At 36.4% G+C, this 23,221-nt stretch overlaps 1 protein-coding gene across 5 annotated transcripts in view; it reads right to left on the bottom strand.

Annotated features, from left to right (window-relative positions):
• The window catches only part of Znf214 (zinc finger protein 214), a 37,144-nt gene extending 13,923 nt beyond the window's left edge, over positions 1-23,221 (bottom strand). Inside the window, exons 1-4 of one of the 5 annotated variants that reach the window (XM_063256649.1) lie at positions 22,792-23,221; positions 16,018-16,099; positions 4,160-4,306; positions 1,422-2,789 (exon numbers count right to left, since the gene is read on the bottom strand). In XM_063256649.1, the coding sequence (XP_063112719.1) occupies positions 1,422-2,789; positions 4,160-4,306; positions 16,018-16,099; positions 22,792-22,803 (1,609 nt within the window). In that variant the 5' untranslated portion in view covers positions 22,804-23,221. Of the gene's footprint in view, positions 1-6; positions 2,790-4,159; positions 4,307-16,017; positions 16,100-16,875; positions 17,364-17,411; positions 17,612-22,791 lie in introns of those variants that run through there. The other 4 variants (XM_063256646.1, XM_063256647.1, XM_013144197.3 and 1 more) reach the window with 4 other exon arrangements.

The following is a 23,221-nucleotide window of genomic DNA, read 5'->3' on the forward strand; positions in this document are numbered from 1 at the left end:
GCAGAGTTTTCTCTTTAAAATTTTTTTACATATTTTAACATTATACAGAATACATACAGTACTTTTACATATATATATTCATCGTCCTAATGATCTTTTGAAGAAAATTATTCTTAGAAATTATTAACTGGGAGAAAAATGGTTGTTTCGGATTGTGTTTTTCATAAGCTTTCTTTGCCAGAAGCACTGAGTTTAAAGGTTAAGATTTAAGCTATTAACTAAGTGAGCAAGACTTGCAAAGTTTCTTACATGGTTATTGTAAAGATAACTTCGGGGGGTTGGGGATTTAGCTCAGCGGCATAAGCGCCTGCCTTGCAAGCAGGCAGTCGTGAGTTCAATCCCTGGTACCAATAAAAAGGAAAAAGACAAAAAAAAAATAATAATAATAATAACTTCAGACCAAATCCCTTATGAAGTTCATAAAATTTATAAGATTTTTTTCTCCCATATAGACTCTCTGATGAATCTGAAGATCTTAGCTATGACTGAAACCCTTACCATACTTTACACACTGTTAAGGCTTTTCTCTTGTATGGACCCTCTGATGAATATGAAGATTAGAGTTGTGACTAAAGCCTTTTCCACAATCATCAGAATTTAGGGTTTTTCTCCAATATGCACTTTCTGATGAATGAGAAGATGGGAACGCTGACTGAATCTCCTTGCACACTTCTCACATTTATAGGGTTTCTCTCCAGTGTGTACTCTCTGATGAATTTGAAGATTTGAGCTACAGGTAAAGCACTTACCACACTCCTCACATTTATAAGGTTTCTCTCCAGTGTGTACTCTCTGATGAATCTGAAGATTTGAGCTATAGGTAAAACACTTATCACACTCCTCACATTTATAGGGTTTCTCTCCAGTGTGTACTCTCTGATGAGTATGAAGCTCTGAACTCTTGCTGAAGCTCTTCCCACATTCCCGACAAGCAAAGGGTTTCTCCCCTGTGTGGACCCTCTGGTGAATTCGAAGATCTGAGCTATAACCAAAGTCCTTTCCACAGTCATGACATTTGTAAGGCTTCTCTTTTGTGTGTACTCTCTGATGAATTTGAAGATTTGACCTACAGGTAAAGCACTTACCACACTCCTCACATTTATAGGGTTTCTCTCCTGTATGTACTCTCTGATGAATTTGAAGATTTGAGCTACAGGTAAAGCACTTACCACACTCCTCACATTTATAGGGTTTCTCTCCAGTGTGTACTCTCTGATGAGTCTGAAGCTCTGAACTCTTGCTGAAGCTCTTTCCACATTCCTGACAAGTATAGGGTTTCTCCCCTGTGTGGACCCTCTGGTGAATTCGAAGGACTGAGCTGTAACCAAAATCCTTTCCACAGTCATGACACTTATAAGGCTTCTCTCCTGTATGTACTCTCTTATGAATTTGAAGATTTGCACTACGGGTGAAGTACTTACCACACTCCTCACATTTATAGGGTTTCTCTCCTGTGTGTACTCTCTGATGAGCTTGAAGCTTTGAACTTATGGTGAAGCTCTTCCCACATTCATGACAAGTGTGCGGTTTCTCCCCTGTGTGGACTCTCCGGTGAACTCGCAGGACTGAGCTGTGACCAAAGTCCTTTCCACAGTCATGACATTTATAAGGTTTCTCTCCTGTGTGTATTCTCTGATGAGCCTGAAGATTTGAGCGCCGGGTGAAGCACTTACCACAGTCATCACACTTATAGGAATTCTTACCTCTCTGTTCTAAGTGATGAATTTGAAGATCTGAGCTCTGACTGTAGCCCTTACTGTGCTCATCACACGCACACGGTTCTTCTCCTGTGTGGACTCTCTGATTAACAGGAAGTACTGAACTCTGATTCAAACACCTACTGCACTGATCACTCTTAAAAGGCTTCTCTCCTATGCAAAGTCTCTTATGAATGTGAAGTAATGATTTTCTACTGCTGTCTTTATCACACTCTAATTTATAGAGTTTTGTTTCTTTGTGGGGTGTTTGAGGACTGTGAAGACAAGAGATCTGACTAAAGCTCTTACCACATGCATTACAGATACAAGACATTTCCTCTGCACAGACCTTCTTATGAAAGTGAATTTCTGAGCTCTGACTAAAGTTACTGCCAACTTTATCACATCCATACAGCTTTTTCCTTGTATGGATTCTTGGATGTCTGTATAAATCTGATCTCTCAGAGGAGCATGCTGTGCTGATAGAATGTTGACAGAGCTTTTTTCCAAGACAATTTTTCTTGTCCAGGACAAACTTTGAGTTCCAAAAATAAACTTCTTTACATTTATTACATTCACCGTATTTTTCTTGCATAGGATCTTTCCGTAGGTTATTCTGGCATATCCCCTCAGCATACTCTGCAAAGGCTTCCTCCTTTGGGATATAAAAGTGCTGAACTCTAAGGTTTTTGCTTTTTTCCATAGGAAGATCTTTTCTGCATGTGTCAAGATGGTATTGGTCCCCTTGAAAACCACAGGAATCATTCATATAGACTTCTCTAACATAGTCTTGATTATTTTTTGTTTTTAAGGACTGCCAAGATATACACTTTTTATATTTTGAGCTACTAGAATTTTTGCCTTCAAAAGTCAGTACATAGTTCCCACAGCTTAGTGTTTGTGTAGAGAAAATGAACAACTCTTGACACTGAGAAGGGTCTTTAGAATGTCCCCCTTGAATGGTTTGCTCACAGTTCTGATTCTCATATATCTGAATGCCAGCATCCATCCAGCCTTGCAAGCAAGGAAAATTTTCATACTCTAAGTATCTGAGTATTTCTTCGTGTGGTCTATAGCTCTCATTCAAGTTTCCTAGAAAAATAAGCAGATACTTCATTGATGACATAAAGTTTGTGCTTAGAAATTTCTAAGTATGTATATCAATGACCTCTTGAATTATAGGATTACATAATAGAATGCAGTACAAATGAAGGATTATGACTTTAGTTACTCCGCTGTGCCTAAAATTTATTTTGCTAGTTAATAAATGTATTCACTTATTTACTCATTAATTCATTCCACAAACGTATCTTGAGCATCTAGTTACCAGGCACTGTTAGAAATAATACACGAAGGCTAGGGGCTGGAAATTTAGCTCAGCGGCACAAGCACCTGCCTTGCAAGCAGGCGGTCGTGAGTTCAATCCCTGGTACCAATAAAAAAACAAAAAAGACAAAAAAAAAAAAAAAAGAAAAGAAAAATGAAGTTTAATTTTATTATTTTATTTTGGCATTATTATAATAAATAAAATATACTTTTTTTTCTGCTCTAGAATAAAGACAAGGGGTAGGTAAAACGGCTTCATTAATTCTCTACTTTTTATTTTTGAACGTCCTCTTTTTATATTACTTTTAGGCTTAACTACCCAATTTTGTCACTAGGACAACAGCAAAAGTGCCACAAGCAGAAATACAAAAAGTGCTTTTTGCTTGTTGCTTTTGAAAATCCTGTGGTCACCCTTGTGTAAATGAACCTGAGACAGCTTGTATGAAGCTGTTAAGGTATCCCTATTATCCCCCACTGATACTGAGCCAACTGGCAGGAAGCATGGGAATCAAGATAGCTAAATTTATCTTTTAACATCCCAGCCCCAACCAAGTCTCTCTATGATAGAAGATTTAATCAGTCAATAGGAATCATAAAAAATAATATCATTAAAACACTAAATCTGAACCAGTTTATTACAAAACAAAATATGGAGAACAAATTTAGTACCATACAAAATTGATCATATATGGCCATCTGGCCTTTCAGGGTAAACTCAGAAGATAACTAGAAATAATTGTAAGTATGTAGGTATTTACATAGGTCCACAAGTCTTGGGAAATATTTCACTTTACCTTTTCGTGTTACATCCCTAATCCAAAACTGAAATCTGAACTGTGCTGAAATCCAAAACTATGAAATGCTAACACGCTCAAAAATTTCAGATTAGGGATGCTCAAGTAGTAAAGTATTCTAAATTTTAAAACAAACTCCAAATCTGAAACACTTCTGATCCCAAATATATTTTGGACAACAAACGTCAAACTGTTTTTCTCATCTGATTTAAAACACATTTTTTAAAATATTTATTCTACCACCTCAATAAAAGACCAGACAAGGAAGTGAAGTTTTCAACATAACTGCTTGTTAAAAACAAAAAATCTAAATGTATTTGCTGTGGGCTGGCATACCCTTACCTACTGACATGACATTTGTGTAGTTCTCCCACATGACTTCCCAGTAGAGATATTTTTGGAAAGAATTCAGGAATTTCCACTCCTCCAAAGTAAAAATAATAGTTACTTCTTCGAATGTTACTGCCATCTGGCTTCTCAAACAGCAATCTAAGTGTGAAGACAGACAAAAGATATTTAGCAGGTAATGTAAATGGCAAAGAAAAAGAACAAACAGGAAAGAAAAAAAAAAAACTCCACAAGGAAGAAAAACAAAACATGTAAAAAAATATATATATAACATCTGTACATTAAATAGCTAAATACAATTTCCCACTTCTGTTATAGCTACTCTGTAAACTTCTATTTTCAAAATTATATTACTCTTCTTTCATGATTTAGTCCTTTATTTTGGAGGAAATTAACCAAATGAGGTTAATCAAACCTATTAATATAAGCCTGATGAAAAAAAGCAAAAATGAGAAATAGGCAAGGTCCCTTCCAAGATCCACCATTTAATTTCAAAAAAAATCTCCAAAATTGATTAGGAACATTGCCAGGAATCATTTGAATAACCGTGCATCTGAAGTGTTCATTAACCCCTCACAGTTGGCTGTGTTTAGAACTATACAGTGAAAAAAATTTACTCAGATTTGAGCTGCTTGTTTCTAAAACTGATTTTTTATTTCTAACTCTTAATGCCTTTGCAAGTTATCTTTTCTTAGTTTTCCTCTCGAAAACTATCTTTTAGGATCTTTGTTCCCACTAATCCCTTAGTTATGTCCAGTAGGCATTACAACTGAGACTCCTGATCATCAGTACTATCAAATTTTCTCATTTCTCCTCTGATTTCATTCATTTAAAACACTGGACTTCCACTAAGTCACCTATTAGTCATAAACATTGTATTACATGGTCTCTTTTTGACTGTCCATTTTCTCTTATAATTTGCTTTTTGTTCTACCACCTGGGGACAGTTTATATTCCAACTTTTATACTTAATTTTTTATTTGAGCAATTATGTTTTAACATCTAAGAGATTTTTTATACTATGGTGCCTTTTCTTGGTGTCCTGTTCTAATCTTATACATACCTCTAAAAACTTTCTGAAGATATTAATTAATTATACAGATATAATATTTTAATTAATACTATTTAGAAGTTATATGGAGTTGTATCTATACTTTATTTCCTTAGTCACTGACTCATCCCACAAATATCTTAATTTTTCAAGACTAAAGATTTAAGATTTATTAAAATTACAATCATTTCTCAAGTGGTGTCTTATCAGTTGTATGAGTCAAAAGGCAGAAAACTGTAGGAGTGCTCTCCACTACAGAAAAACAAATATCTAACCTCCTACTTGGAGAGCAAATTGTTTGCATTTCACCTTAACAATCTACTATAAGCAGTCTGGATGCAACCTCAGCCTGAAGATATCAGAGCTCAGTGCATTTTTTGGCTACATTCCCTGTGTGGATTTTCTACAATGCAGTATCTTTCACTTTAAGTGGCTATTATCACTATTCCTTCTAGATTTTTGTTAAAATTTATGGCTTTTCATTTAATTACTGCAAGTTCATGAGTTTAACTTTTTATTGTGATCACACAGTTTTAGAAAGGAAAAGAGAAAAAATAATATGTAATCGAACTGCCTAAAAACATTTTTTGGTGGGAAGACCATAAATTAGTTATGTAACAAATTAATTTTAGGTTTTCCAATTATAAAATTCAACTAAAAATATTTAGTAAATACTGTGCTAGGTATATGGTAAATAGATATTTTAAGGAGTTTACAATAAAATGAAAAGAAATTAAACTGATATATCATCAACATCCTCATTATCATAGCAGCAAAAACTTCCCAGATATTTATTATGCAAATAAGAACTGTTATCTTCTTCACTCTCATAACAATCCTTAAGGTATTATTAGTCACAGTAATGGAATTAAGAAATTAACACTTAACTAGATTAAATAACTTTAAAAGTCATATAGTGAGTATTTAAAATTCAGACTTCAAGTGAGAGAAATTTTAAAATCTTTGCAGAGGGTTAAAAATTAAGCTTCCCAATTAGGAGACCCTTGATGAGCCAGACAGGAGAAAAATTCTGCCCATGGCCTAACCACTACCCCAGGCACCTTAGAGAATGGAATGGGAGTAGAGAAGCCCTGCTCATCAACTCTCCCAGGAATATCAGTCAGCCAATGAGAGACAAGAAACACCATTCATCGACTCTTTGTCACTCTGAGAACTTGGCCAGGAGGAACACAGGTACCTAGCCCATTTCCCTACACCATGGGATGTGGGGCAAGGAAGCACCACAGACTTGGCAACTGTTTCATTCCCATGAATCCAGGGTAAATCCACTCTAATTAAGAGGAGATACTCTGCACACAAGCCCCTAATTTACAATTGGTTCTGTTACAACTGTAGACTGCTCCTATGGTCTGAATTACAAACTCAATAGTTACCACAGTTCATCAATTTGTGAACTGTACTTAATGGCTATCATTCCTGCTAATTGTACTATGGTAGCTAGAATGTCATATCTGTTATAATTAGTTGTTCTCCCCTGGGTATCAATATTGGGAAGCTGTGGAGTAATAACCTCTCCATAGCCCTAAACCAAAAGATTGGAAACTGAGTCAAACAGAAACCAGTATTGCACTCTCAATTACTTGGAAAGGTAGGATCTTGGGACAGACAGAAACAAAGAATCTCCTATACAGATAAAATATCTCTGAAGAACAGACTTTTCCAGAGAGGCCTTGATACTAGTGATATTGCTACTTACCACCAAAACTCACAAGGATCATCGTAGAAAACAAATAAAAAAATTTTGAGCCACAAAATGTCAAGATGAAGAAGCAAAATGCAGTCTCATACCTCCAGCCCATCCAGAAAAGTCCAGTAGGCAAAGATACAGAAGAACTAGGAAACCACACACATGAAATTTCAGAAATGACAGCAACAGAAGTAAAGAATCAGCTCTATGCGGCTGTTGAGGAAATCAGATCAGAAATAATGTCTCAGATTAAAAAAAGGAACCAAATCACATCACTCATGGGGCTGATGCAAGAGGATCACTGGGAGTTTGAGATCAACCAGGGCTACAAAAAGTTGAAGATCAGCCCAACTGATCTTCAAGACCCTGTCTCAAAAAGACAAAAAAAAAAAAAAAAAAAGAAAGAAACCACAACCATAATGAAAGAATTGCTGAGCATGTCTAAAAAAACCCCACAGATTAAAAAAAAAAGAGGTTCACAGGAAAGCAATGGAAACCTTGAATAAACAACATAGGATAGAAATAGAATGCATGAAACATGCAGATATTCAGGAAATTAAAAATTCTATTGAAAACTAGAAAAACCACTAGAGCAAAACTAAAGATAGACTTTGAAACTCTCAAGACAGAATTGCACCTAGTGATAGGAAAAGAAAGATATCTTAAAACTAATGAGCCAGATGTGATGGTGCATGCCTGTAATTCCAGCATTCCAGAGGCCAAGGCAGGAAGATCATCTTGGGCTACAAAGTGAGATCAATACCAGACTGAAGTACATAACAAGACCAGACTGAAGTACATAACAAAAGAAAAAAAGAGGGAAGTAAAAAAGTAAGGAACCAGGAAATAATAATTGAATATCTATAAGATAATGCAAATAAAAACAATATAAGAATGATAGGTGTCAATGAAAAAGCAGGAGTCAACACAAATGACAAAAAAGAAAAAACTATTTGCAGAAGTAATAGCAGAAAATTTCTCAAACATGAGAACAGAATCTGACATACAGATAACTGAGACATAGAGAACTCTCCCAACAGCCATAACCAAAATAAATCTACACCATGACATACAATAATCAAGATCCCAGAGATTCAGCACAAAACAGATTAAAAGCTGTTAGAGAAAATAGACCATCTATAAAAGAAAGCCCATTAGAATCATGGCCAACTTCTCAACTCAAACCCTCAAGTCCAGAAGAGCATGAAGTATTTCAAGCCCTAAAAGTAAACGACTTTGAACCCTGTCTGATGTACTATATATAAAACTATCTTTCAAAATTAATGGAGAAATTATATTTCCATGACAAAGAACAACTGAAGAAATTCATGACCACCAAACCAACCATACAAAGATACTGAAAGATACTTGTTGAAAGAGATAAAAATGACAATTCAAAAACTGAAAGAAACCACCAAGCAGGGCAAGCAACTGAACAGGAGAAAAGTAGGGAACCAACAACATGAAGATAAGACAACAAAGACAAGCAAATATGTATCAGTTATAACCACTAATGTAAATGGCCTTATTTCAACCAATCAAAAGTAACAGCCTGGCAGAGTGGACCAAGAAACAAAATCAAACAATATGCTGCATTAAAAAAAAAACACATTTAACACAAAAGGAAATTCACAGCCAAAGTCAAAGGATGGAAAACAATACTCCATGTAACAAGAACCCAGAAAAAAGCAAGGGTAGCTATTCTATTTGCAGACAATGTGAAATTCAAACCAAGAATGATCACAAGAGATAAAGATCGCTACATACTTGTTAGGGGAAAAATTCAAGAAGAAGATATGGCAATCATAAATATATAAGCACCAAACACAGGAGCACCCAACTATGTAAGACAAATATTAACAGACATGAAAAATCAGATAAGCAATAACACAGTTGTAACAGGGGACCTTAATACTCTACTGTCACAAAGAAATAGATCAACTAGACAAAAAAAGCAGCAAGAAAATAACAAGAGTGTTCCACCCAACATCACAATACACATTCTTCTCAGCTACACAAGGGACATTCTCTAAAATAGACCATACACTATCCCATAGAACATACTTAAGTAAATGCAAAGGAGTTAAATTATCTCGTGCATATTATCTAACCAGTGCATGAAATTGGAAATTAATGACAAAAGAAACCACAGAAACTCCATAAACACATAGAAATTAAACAACACGCTCCTTATCAACCAGTGAGTCACAGAATTACACAAGAAATTAAACGATATCTACAATCAAACAAAAATGCAAATATGACTTACAGGAACCTGTAGGATGCAAAGAAAAGTCCTCAGAGGGACACTGATAGCAATGAATTTTTGCAAATACAGAACAAACACAAAGAACCTAATGCAGCACCTCAAGTCACTAGAAAAATGAAGAGAAGGTCAAACCCTAAGCCCAAAGAATTATAAAGATCAGAGCACACGTTAACGCAATTTAGACTAAGAAAACAATATAAAGAATTAATGAAATAGTTGATTCTTTGAAAAAAGAAATAAAATTTTTGAAATAAATAAAATTGATAAAGATTCTTAGCCAACCTTATCCAAAAAAAGAAAGAAAAAACTCAAATTCATGAAATAAATAAAAAGGGTGAAATCACTACAAATCCTGTGGAAATTCAGAAGGTCATCAATACATACTTTGAAATTTTTTACTCTCATTGGATGGAAAACCCAGAAGAAATGAACAGATTCCTGGAAACATGAATTACCAATGGTGGATCAGGAAGATATAGAATAAAAATCCTTAATACCCCATATCAGTTAATGAATTTGAAAATGCAATTAAACACTTACCAACAAAGAAAAGCCCAAGTCCTGATAGATGTATAGCTGAATTCTACACAAAAAAAAATCTGGAACAGTTTTAACACTTATACTCCTCCAACTCTTTAATGAAATTGAAAGGAAAGCAATTCTCACTAATTCATTGTTGGAGGCAAGTATTAATTACCTTATACCAAAAGCAGAAAACGACCCAACCAAAAGCAGAATTCCAAGCCAATCTCCCTAATGAACTTAGATGCAAAAATCCTCAATAAAATACTAGCAAACAATATAGCAAATCATCCAGAAGATTGTACACCATAACAAAGTGGGATTCATCCCAGAGATGCAGGGATGGGTCGACATATGCAAAACAATAAACATATTAACAGAGCCAAAGCCTAAAATCACATGGTCATCTCAACAGATGCAGAAAAAGCTTTTGATAAAGTCCAACACTCATTCATGTTGGACTTCTCTAAAAACCCTACAGAAAATGGGAAAAGATGGCCTTTACCTTAATCTGGTAAAAGCCATCTATGACAAAACAGCAGCCAACATCATACTAAATGGACAAAAATGGAAAGCTTTCACTCTAAAATCAGGAACAAGACAAGGATGTCCATTGGCACCACTCTTATTTAACAGTTTTAGAAACATTTGCCAGAGCAATTAGACAGGAAAGAGAAATACAAGCAATAAGGATAGGAAAGGAAGAAGTTATTTGCAGATAACATGATACTCTACATAGAAGACCTCAAAAACTCCAACAAAAGGCCTCTAGATTTAATAACCAAATTCAGTAGTAGCTAGACAGAAGTCAGAACTCAAAAATCAAATGCATTCCTGTACACAAGAAACTCACTGAGAAAGAAATTATGGAAACTATACCCTCAAAATAACATCCAAATAAATGAAATACTTAGGAATTGATCTAACAAAGGAAGTAAAAGATCTATACATAAATGAAATACTTAGGAATTGATCTAACAAAGGAAGTAAAAGAGCTATACATTGAAAATTACTGGACTCTGAAAAAAGAAATCAAAGATTTCAGAAAATGGAAAGATACTCCTTGCTCATACATAGGAAGAAGCAAAATGGCCATACTCCCAAAACCTTGCTTTAAATAGATTTAAAGCATATATTTGGTAATCTGAGCCATTGTTTTAAAGACAACAATATGCAATATAATAGCCACTGTTAATCCTATTATCTAGTTTTGAAATTCTGTATTTTTTAAATTGAGTTTTTTTATTCTCTTTAAAATAAAAGCAAAATAATTATAGAAAAAACATTTTCAATTATAGTAGAATATTTATGGTAGGGATTCTTCATAAATATCTCAAATTCATATAAAAATCAAAATGGCTGGGCGTGGTAGCTCATGCTCTCTAATCCCAGTACTCAGAAGGCTGAGGCAGGAGGATTGTTGCAAATTTGAGACCAGCCTAGGCTACAAAGTGAACTCAAGGCCAGCCTGAACTGCATAGAGAGACCGTCTAAAAAAGACAAAAAAATAAAAATGATTAAAAAATTAAGATTCCCATAAACCATCAAAATGTTAATGCAAAACAAAAGGTGTACTAGAACATTTAAAGATTCAAAATATACCACCTTGTATAATTTTACAATTTTACAATTATTAACAAAATATTAGTAATAAGAACTCAAGAATCAGAAAATTAGTGCTTTTTTAATATGCAGTAGTTTAAATATTTACAAAATTTAAAACTTTTAACAATAAATGCATTTTATACATACAAAATAATATATAAATAAAAAATGTGGGATGCTCAGAAACCCAAATTACAGGGTTATAAATAAGAAAAGTTAGTATCTGTATGGAAAATAAGTGAACTCACTAGTATCTCATATCACAAAAAAATTGAAAATAAAACAATTTGATTTTTACTTTGTTATTTTAACAAAGATTTATGAATTTCCTTGAAATACACACTAGCTAAAAATAAACAAAATAAAGCCGGGTGTGGTTGCACAAGCCTGTAATCCCAGCACTGCAGGAAGACTGAGGCAGGAGGATTGCCAAGAGTTCAAGGCCAGCCTGGGTTACACAGTTGAGTTCAGGGGCAGCCTGAAAACTATATAGTGAGACCCTGTCTCAAAAAGCAAACAAACAAACAAAGAAATGCATACTAATGAGTTTAATTTGTCTTACTAACAATAAATTTATAAATTTATAAATACTAAAATAGAATTAAAAATTAAAACCACTTCTAAATAATCACTACAGTTTCACTGTTATTTTTAACCTTCCATTCACACAAACACTAATTTTTTTTTTTTTTTTTTTTTTGTCTTTTTCCTTTTTATCGGTACCAGGAGCGAAATCACGACTGCCTGCTTCCAAGGCAGGCGCTTATGCTGCTGAGCTAAACCTCCAGCCCTCTAATTTTTTTTTCTAACAAAGAGAAATTCAGTGTTTTAAACCACCAATGTTAAAGTGTACATCAATACAATTAAGCAAGATTATCTGTTAAGGGTGTAAGTATAGATTTGGGAAAACCAAGAAAATCAGCTAAAAACTATTGGCAATTGTAAGGTAAATGAATATCTATGAAATTTTACTATTAAAGCTAGATTCTCAGAAGCTTACACAGTTGTCCCAAACAGCATGTAAAATTGTTGTAATAGTTAAAAGCTGGAAATAATCCAAAAGGTCCAACAACACTAAAATGGATAAATTGTTACTCATACCATGAAGTAGTACAGAGTAGTAAAAATGATCTATAGCTAGATGAATCAACATGTACGCATTATAAAAATCTAACATGCAAACAAAGCCATTTACAGAAAAATGGATTCAATGATCCCATTTGTACAATGTTCAAAAGTATAAACCAACTCTGTTTGGAAATGCAGGCTTGGTAAGTCAAAACTATAGGAAAAAAAAAATCTAAGGAATTAATGTGACATTTAATATACTGACTGCTCCTCCTCCAGAAAGGGTAGGAATACTGGTGTAGATGGAGGAGCATCCGTGTTATTACTGTATTTTAAATTGTACATGAATGTTTTCATATACTTTTGCATATACGTAACACATCACAATAAAATTATAATTAACATGAAATCCAGTAACAAGAATATATTGCTAATCATTTATAAATGATATATACTAAATCTCACTTTCAATGTGATTCAATTAAGATATTAACAAGATTTTTGATACAAGAGTTGAAAAGATCACAAACTGATTTCTAACTACTTTTTGTGAGAAAAAGAAAATTGTGAAATAGTAATAAAAAGAGGAGACTACACTAATGGGGTCTTCTCATTGCTGAGACAAAATATCTGACACCTACAAGTTAAATGAAATGTTTATTTTGGCTCACAGTTTGTAGAGGTTTCAATTCATGGTTGGCTGGCTCCAAGGCAGGGTAGCATGGCAGAGAGGCATCACAGAGAAGAAATAGCCCATGGTAGAGCAAACAGGAGGCAGGAAGTACCAATCCCCTGCCTTCTTTCTGTCCCTTTATATTCTATCCAGGTTACAAGCCTTTTGGGTGGTATCACCCATATCCAGGGTATGCCTTCCAATTATCCACACCACAACTATGATAAACCAATTAGTGGGCTAATTCAGTACCATATACCCTTAATCCCATGCATAAACATATGAGGCTTTGGAAGACATCTAAATATGAGCCATAAAAATGGTATGTTAAAACTAATAAAGCCTCAGGGCTGGGGATTTAGCTCAGCGGCATAAGCGCCTGCCTTGCAAGCAGGCAGTCGTGAGTTCGATCCCTGGTACCGACAAAAAGGAAAAAGACAAAAAAAAAAAAAAAAAAAACAACTAATAAAGCCTCTGTAACTATACCATAGGTTTGACATAGGACTAAATATCAACAAAAAAGATGAAAAACCCAGAAACAAATTCAAGACATAGAATTTTAAACATGGTAAAAGATGATGTCAAATTTGTGGGCTTGTTTAATTAATGATGTTGAGATAAATGGATATAAATTTTATGAAGAAAAGCTAGATTCTTGGTATTGATTTTTATGTCATAGTGACTAAAAAGTTATATTGGATATAGTTTAAAATTTTAAATAGTAATCAACCTCTACAATATGCTAAGTATTTTTTTACATGTATGATCTCATTTAACCATAGCCATAAATAGTAGGCTTTCTCATTTGAAGTATGAGGAACTGCTTAAATACTCAGTCTAGTTCTCACAACCAAGAAGTGGTAGACATGAAACAAGCATAGGCAACAAACTTGATACCTGATTTTATATTTTGACTAATAGTCTACTCTGATAAAACATACTGACAGTATATTCAATGTCAAAACTTTATTACATGTAACTTTTACTTCATTTTTTCCAAAATAGAAATCATCACATCACTTTGAGGAGTATTTCCAACATATAATCTACTTTCCTTCTTTTCTTCATCCTCACCAGAGTAAAAAAAGACACACTACATTCCCCCTTACTGCCCATGAAATGCACTACACGTAAGAAACAATAAAAATACCAATGTTAAGAACTGAGAAATGGATTAGGAAATAAGGCAGCCTCAAAAGTGATCTATGTTGTAGCTATGTAAATATAAAAAGTTTGGTAATTTTGAATATGAAAATACCATCATCAGTGGAGATGTTACTAGAAAAATTCAGTAACTAGGAAGAAAAAAAAAGTTATAGTCTGTCATTTCTCACATTAAAATAAATTTAGATTTAAGAATTATGTTTTAAGACACTTGAAAATATAAAAAATGAGAATGAAATTTTATGTTTTACATTTGATGAAGCAAGAAGCAGTATTTTGTTTTACATAAATTTAAAAATTACTTAAAGAAACCCTTAAAAGTAAAAGGCAAGTGGCAAATTCAGAAAGATGTTTATAGCATACAAAAAACATAAAAGAGTACCAAATGAAAACTAAAAGTTTAGTCCATTAACAGTGATGTATTATGTCAATAGGTAATTCATCAAAAAAGAATGCAGATAGTCTAAGTAAAACAAGATCAATTTTAATAAAGAGTAAGGGAGATTACGATGAAGGCAAATTTTTTTGAAATACCAAATGCTAGTAAAGTTTTAGAGAAAGCAGGTATTTCCAATTGTCATAGGAGTTGGAAGTTCATGTAATATTTCCCAAAAAGAACTTAAGTTTTCAGAAGCCTAAAATATTTATATCCATTGTTTTTCCATTTCTCAGAGTATATCTTAAGAAACTGAATATTTACTAGAAGTTGTTTATAACAGGAAATACTTAAATTTTCCTCAATAAAAGAAAATTTAAAGAATGATATATGCCTAAAATGGAACTAGTCCTAAAAACGCATGCTACCAAAAATGGTTGTAAAAGTGTGAATTATATGTAACAAGAAAAAAATTATACAAATAACAGCCATTCATATTTAACAAATATTTACTCATTGCTTACTACATACAAGATACAGTTCTATATATCTGAAAATACTACCTGCCCTCATGACCTATTTTTCACAAGTCAATTTATATACATACACATGTAAAAATATTATAATACATGTTTTATGTATGCATAAACAAACTTATGCATATACATGGACATACAGTATATATACATACATGTATACACACATATTAGTGCATAATCGGATTAGTAAGTATGGACATACACTAAGTATTAGACAAAAGAGTACAAACACACAGAAATGTCAATAATAGGTGCCTTTGCTTGATGTGATAGGGACTCCTGGTAGTGTAAAGGAGCAACTAAGACATCAAAAATGAATACCCCTCCACTTCACTTTAAACATTACTTACACTTCCCTACAACTAATGTCCTCAAATTCTTTTTGTTTTGTTTTGTTTTTTGTGGTGCTAGGGATCAAATCCAGGTTCTTGCACAGGCTAAGCAAGCACTCTTCCACAGAGGCACAGCAGGGCTGGGGATACAGGGCAGCAGCACAAGTACCTGCCTGGCAAGTGTGAAGTCATGAGTTTGATCCCCAGTTAAAAAAAATTTTTTAATTTAGAATCCACAGAGGCACACTGTGTATTGTGGGTTAGGAAATTATTAATCTCATACGCTGTATTACTCAACGTGGAGACGTTCTTAAATTTTACCTCAGAACACCAAGAACAGTAAGAATTATATGCACTGCAGATTTCAGTAACTGAGTAAATAGAAGCCAGGGGCATGCTGGAAAGGTGGCCTGGTTGTTGTTCTCCAACAGAGGAGCATGTTCTATGCAGCCTGATCCATCTGTCTTCACTGCCACTTCCACTACCTACCTACTGATAAAGAAGTCAGAGCACATTATAAATGAGAAAAAGATAATCCTACTCACCACAGATCAGATCAACAGAAAAGGAGTGTGCATTCCTTTCTCCTTTGTGCTCCTCTTTTGGGGGAGTGGTGCAATACTGAGCCTGTTGAAAATAAAAAAAAAAAGCATGACTTTTAATTCCTAACCTCACTAAATTTCTCACACACTAAGTGAATGACTCCAAATCTCCTGCTCCCCTTCAGCAATTAGATAGAAGAGCTATGAGCACTAGCACTTTGTAACTTATTTCTGATTCTCTGGAAACTTCAAGGAATACAACTCTTCAAGGCGTTTGTTATAGATCGTATATTCCTTTGCCATCCAGACTCCAGGCCTCCAGTAATTTTGGATGCTGCGGAATCTGGCGTTTGTGATTGGTTCATCCTCTAGCGCTCAGATTGACAGGACCTGTTTCACCCGCCCAAGGGTGGAGCCAGTGTTACAGCCGGGAAGAAGGAGGGTCTTTCTGTTTCAGTTTTGCTTTCGCTTTTCCTGTTTGCAGGCGGCCATGAAGGGCTAACCTGCAACGCTGCCTAGCAGCCAACTGAGTATAAACTAAAACCCCCGAAAACTAAAAAGCAAACCTTTCCTTCCCTAACTTTGGGTATCAGGTATTTTGTCTCAACAAGTAAAAAAGTAACTAAGACACACGAAAATAATTTGATTTCAATTTGACTCTTCTAAGGATTCAGATTTTTTTCTATGTAATTAAATCCTTCTAAGCCCCATGGTTTTATTAATTTAAAATCAGTGACTTCATTTACACATATAACAATATCAAAATGTAAACAACAATTTAAGTGGTTTCTATTCTTACAGTTTTTCTTATATTTTAATAAATTTAAGGAGAAAATAATCCCACTCCCCTCCTCCACTTACAGCAAAATACTGGATTTACTATCACAGCTGTACCTAATTTCTGGATAAAGATCGCAGGGCCTGAACAATCTCAACTATCAACCATTTGTTGGACTTTAACGACCAAACTCCTACACCTTCCAACGTCTGTTTCCTCAGCCATAAAGTGTGAACATGGGCCTTTGCCATCCAGGTCTGTCCTTGCTGAATGCTGGTAGGTCCTTGGAAAAAAGTAAAAGTTCCCTTTCCAAAAAAATTCGTTAATGCGCAAGACAGGTCGGATTCCGACGCGGGGTAGCAGGTCGTAGTACTGGACACTCGCGCAAGAACAGCTCTCAAGGAACAGGAGCTCAGCGCCAGCACTGCGCGGCCTCCTGTGAGCGTCCAGGTCCCCGGTCGGATCCAACGTCTCCCAGTCAAACACCTGGGAGGCCCTGGGACTCAGCCCACTTCTGCCCCCTACCCTCCGCCTTCACAGGGAACGCGGCTGCGAGAGACCCGCCTCCGCGGAGAACAGGGATTTCTAAGCCGCAATCGCCTCTCTAGAGCCCACTCACTTTCCTACCGCCTTCACTTGACTCGCAGCTTTGCCCGTCCTGGTCCGCTTCTCACACGGCCTTTCGAGCCTTGAAGGGGACACCGGAACAACACTACACACTCGGCCCAAACAATACAAGAACCGCAGCCCCTTGGACCCAAAAAGGAGTCCCAGAACTACACTGCACTGAGACACTTGGGGGCGTGTCCGAGGGGGTGGGAGGGGCGGGGCGGGGGAACGACAGCGCCGCAGGACGTGGCTCCTGATTGGCCAAATGTCCCGAATCCTTCTTTCCTCGTCGGAGGGCGGGCCTCCGGGCGCTTCAACGCCTTGGATGACAAATGGGTTTTGGGTTTTGGGTTTTTTTGTTTTTGTTTTTGTTTTTTAGAGACAGGCTGGCCTGTCTCTAAAAAAATCAGTTCAGGCTGGCCTTCAATTTATTTTGTAGTCCAGACTGCTCTCGAACTCGCTGCAACCCTCCTGCCTCAGCCTTCCAATCTGAGATTGCAGGTGTGGCCACCATCCTGTTTAAGGCCATCTCTGTAAGCGCTGTTCCAAGAACGTGGAGAACGTTTAAATTAAAGACAAAGACATACAAAAAAATCTTATTACAATAAAAGGCTATGTAAAAGTTTAACGGGTTTAGGGCCTGGGGGAGGGGGCGTGGATAAGAAATCTGGGAAGGGCAGGGTATTTAGCTCAGGGGCACAAGCAGCTGCCTGGCAAACGTGAGGTCCTGATCCTTGGTACCAAAAAAAAAAAAAAAAAAAAGAAGAAGAAGAAGAGAAAGCCCAAGAAAAGAAGTAACTGGCTTCAGAGAGTTCTGGAACTACAGATATAAAATCTCTCCACCAGAAGCCGAGGAAACACCTGTTGTAGGATCACCTTTGTTTGGCGAAGTATAGTTGGGCTTGCTATCCCGTGCGTTTGGCAGAATGGATACCCTAATAGTCCTGACTGTAGCTAACATTGCTTTTAAACTCAAGATTGGAGTGTAGGTAAAGCAGAGGTGAAGCAGTGTAAACAAGCCCTTCCTTGGCGACCTGAGAAAGCAGAGCGTTTGAAGAGCTTTCAGTTGTTACATAGTCCACTGTTTTGTATTAGGAAAATGTTTCTGTTCCCTTAAGCCCTGTCCATCAAACTACTACAGTATCAGAAGTGTCCTAACTAGTATTAGGCAAGGAAGCTTTGGTAGGGTAGTTAAAAGCAAAGATCTCTAGATTCTAATATGAATACATCGCTTATTATTGATGTGACCTTGGCTGAATCACTTAACCTTAATCACATAACTTGTGTTAGGTTAATAGTAATAATAACAGTAGTCTACTAATAGCATAACAATATTTCACATGTTAGAATTAAATGTTAGTGCATAAGTGCTCAAGTAGCTCCTTGACACATAGGAAGCACTTTAAATGTTAAGTTTATATTTACAGTTGAATGTTTAATAGAGGTGAATAACTCAGAGTGTGTCTGCCTGAGCCCCACCACAAAATAAGCGCTTGAATTTCTTAGACTCTCAAACCACATTTGGAAAATTATTATTTATGGGCCTTTTCCTGGCTTGAATATTCAGAGACAATGACTTAATATTTTAACAAATGAAGTCTTGTCTGACAAAACTTTATAGATGTTTTGTCAGTCACATGGTGGGTTAGGCAAGTAATTTAAAATTTTACCTCTATCTTCTTGATTATAAGATGAAGGTTTTTCAATGTAGATAAGTCAATGCAGTTGGTAAAGTGCTGAATGCACAGACATTCACCAGTAGAATGGACATGGGAGGTGGACAGCCCTACACTCTGCTTCCAACCCACAGAATATTAGTGGTCATCCACTTAATTTAGATACTTCTGGCCCAAAAAGATATTAGGTATTAGCTGTTTGACTTCTTCATCTCAAATACTGTGCTTTGAGACTCCATTATTTGGTATCAGGATATAAGAATCATAACAGGGTTTTCAGTTTTTAATACTCATTTTAAGGGAGAAGTGAAACCTGAGATTTTGCTTTAAGTGAATTCTAATTAAGAATAATTTTTAATGTCTTTGCAACCATATACCTAATAATGTCATTTCTATACTAAGGTCAGAAACTGGGAAAAGTCAGGGCTTTTTAATATAAATATAAATGACTCTCCCACTTTCATGTGGAGGGGGCAGGTATGAGGGCAGGTAGATTATCTACACTTTCCACACATCCAGGATTCTCACTCTTGTCCCCTGGTCTCACACACACAGACAGGATTGCTAAATGATGGACAGCTGCTTCCCTCCTTTTTTTTTTTTTTCCATCCACTGCAGCTGCTAATTAGAAATGTTTGGAGGGATGACTTTTAGTAATTCATGGAGTTTAACTGGTTTCTTTTTTTTTTAAGGGGTGGGGTGGAGTGGGGTGGGGAGCAGGGCTCTCGTACTCAGATATGACATTTCATCTCTGTTAATGAAAAAGCTTCTTCCTGTTGGTGGAAATCTATGTATCCTGTCAGCTTCAGGTTCTTTCATAATGAAGTCAAACATATCAGGCCAAGGAAATAATTGCTTATTGTAAATAAATAAATAAAAATTTTAAAGATGAGTCTCCCATTTCATAAAGTCCATCATAGAAAAAGAGGCTGTCAAAGATATGTGTAAAATGTGGTGGGGGACGGGGAGATCCTCAGTAAAGGCTACTTGACTGAGTTCTCCCTGATCGAAGCTGTCAGCTTCTCTTAAATCAGGTTTTGTAGAGAAAAATCTAAGTATTAGTGTTACAGGCAGCTGAGCTAGTTAGAAATATTGTAGGCAGTCAGACAGGCGTAGACCCTGGAAGTAGTGGGCACAGAGGACCAATGTCTGATGACCTTGGGGGAGACACACACCTCTTGCTGTAGGCCAGATTTCAGGACAGAACACAAAACAAATGCAACCACACCCTTAAATATAATCCTTAGGGATTAAATCTGGATCACCTGGAGAAACCAGGAGTCACCATTCCAACCTCTTATAGGAAGAGTCACTGATCCATAAAGAATGCTTGCTTGCTACATGACTTGCTTCCCCATTTGTCCCTGATTTGGTCAACTTTACCTGAACAAACTTACTGGTTGACCATAGCTCTGTCCCACTTCATGCCCCTCTACCTTGTGAGTTCCCAGTTTTCCCCAATTTTAGACCCACCTCACCTCATGGTTACTCTACAAAAATCCCTACAAAACACAGAGTCCCTGACAACCCACTTGAAAGGGTTTTGGCGCAGGCCAGACACTGTAGCCGGAGCTTCTATCTCCCCCTTAGGAATCTACCTCTGGCGCCAAACAAACACCAATGGGCTACCTGTGCATCCCTAATGCCCCCTAGGTGCCACCCCAGGCCGAGGGTACTTATGTGCCTCACTCCACGTGTTCCACGGAGAGAGCGCCCTGACCTGGAGTGGAGATGGCGCACCCCTAGGGGGGTTGGGGGGTCTCTCCCAGAATTCTCAAAATAAAGGTCATTTATATTTCATACTTCTTATCTTTTCAGCCACCGCCGGTTCCCCACAGTTCTACCACCACTCAGGACCCCTTCTGTCTCTCTGTCAGACAGAAGCTTTTTTTCTCTCAATAAATATTTCTGCTCTTCACCTCCATTATTCCTAAAATTCATTTTTCAATTTTAAAAAACATGAACTCGTTCCGGACATATATATATCAAAAAAAAAAAATATATATATATATATAACTAGAAGACATTAGAAAAAAACCTGATTAAAAAAAAAAAGAAAGAAACCTGGTGTGGAACTCCTCACCAACCTCTTTCCTGTGAACTGGACGTAAACATGGAAAACATCACAAGAACCTAGATCTGAGAAAGCTCCATCATGGTGTTTTTGAAAAAAGCCTTGGCCTCAGACCTGTTGACCCCTTAGGATTGCTGCACAAATTGGTATTCCTTGACTTTTGTGAGATCAAGAAGAAGGTGACTATGTATGGCAACTGTCCCTGAGTGGAGTTTGAGAGATCACAGAAAGTAGAGAGCAAGAGGGTTGATCCAATTGTCTCCATAGGAAAGTGGGCAGCTTTGTGCTCCTATTCAATGGCCGAGAGAGATAGAGAGCTGTTTGTTTTCCTCCTAAATGTGGAACTGCTGCCACTTAAAATCTTCATTAAGCAGACCTGATTTGGGGGAGGGGTGCCTAAGAGGATACAGTTGTCAGAAAGACAAAATGTACATCTGAGTTTCCTATAAATGCTGTAGGGCACAGGATAGTATTGATATGGGGGAATGAAACTCCCAACCTATTATATCCGCGAGCTCATGTTCTCTAAAATCAAACAATGAATTTTAAGAACAATGGAGGTGAAGAGTACAATATATTTATTGAGAGAAAGAAAGCTTCTGTTAGAAACAAAGGGGACCTGAGCAAGTTGCTCAGGACTGTCTTTTCCAGGGACTTTCATAGAGTAAAACCATGGGTTTAAGGCAGGGGAAGACTGGAACTCATAAAGCAGATGGGCATAAGGTGGGACATAACTATAGTCAGCCAATAAGATTAATACTTCAGGTAAAATTGATTACATTAGGGACAAATGCAGAAGCAAGTCACGTAGGAAGGGGGCATTCTTGGAGTTGTGACCTTTCCCCTAGGGGGATGGGATAGTGACTCCAGGGTAATTGGGAACTAATTAGAATATCAGTCCCTAGGATGTGGATGCATTTGTTTGATCCTTTATCTTGAGGCCTGACCCACAGCAGAAGGTGTCTGTCTGCCCCGCAGTTGCCAGATATCTGCACTGGCTCCATTGAGGACCTAGCCTTGTCTCACTGTCTATAATATTTCTAACTAACCCAGCTGCCTGCAACAGTATGAATAACAAAAAGGAGCCACCAAGCATAGTATAAACAAGACTTTTTGGAGTTAAATTAATTCTACATAGCTAAAGCATTTTAGCAATTGAATTAAAAGAATATACTGCCCCTTTTGACCCAAAACATAGGCTATATGATTTAAAGATACATCCCAAACTATAGAGAAAAAAAGATAGAAATGGAAATCAAGAAGAGAAAAGGTATAAAACATAGTCTGTGAAATCTAGCATACAGACACAGAAGTTCCAAAAGGAAAACAAAAAAGAGGGGGAGGAGGAGGATTGACAAGATAAGAAACGAATAATAATGGAAATAGTCCACTGGCCTGAATCTGCAGGTTCACTACATTTCAGCCTAGATGAGTAAAAGAACACTAGATATAAAGATCAGCTTTCAGGCAGAAAAGGTAAGTTATTTTAAAATGACATTGGAATTCTCTTTTGTAATGCTGGAAGTCAGGAATATGTTCCATAACAATATAGTCTAGTATAGTAAATGGGTTCCAATCCATCAGCCAAAATAAAATCACCTATCATGGTGCAAAGTATTTAAAGAGTTGTAAGGACTCACCGAAGTCTGCATCACTCGAGGTCTCTCTAATCTGAAGAAACACTTTAAGAAAGGATAATAAACGAACCAAAAACAGATACCCTGGGGCTGGGGATTTAGCTCAGTGGCATAAGTGCCTGCCTTGCAAGCAACAGTCGTTAAGTTCGAACTCTGGTACCGATAAAAACAAAAAGACCAAAAAAAAAAGTAAATAAATAAATAAAATAAAAAAAAAAAAACAGATACCCTGTTGGGGACCAGAGGTTATAAATTGAGTCTAGGGGACCTCCAGGCTTGTCCTTGTCCTGTTCTTTGAACCAGATTGGAACTCAGGAAACTCCCTGGTCTTTTCTGGTCACAGCTGGAAGCTGTAAAGCTGCTGACCTGACCTGCTGAAGACTGATAAGGCACTTGGGGAAACTACAGTTTCTTTATTGCCTCCCTGTCTTCT

Source organism: Cavia porcellus, unplaced genomic scaffold, assembly GCF_034190915.1.
Source record: "Cavia porcellus strain 051 isolate PalLab524CR breed Dunkin Hartley unplaced genomic scaffold, mCavPor4.1 scaffold_9, whole genome shotgun sequence".
Taxonomy (NCBI): domain Eukaryota; kingdom Metazoa; phylum Chordata; class Mammalia; order Rodentia; family Caviidae; genus Cavia; species Cavia porcellus.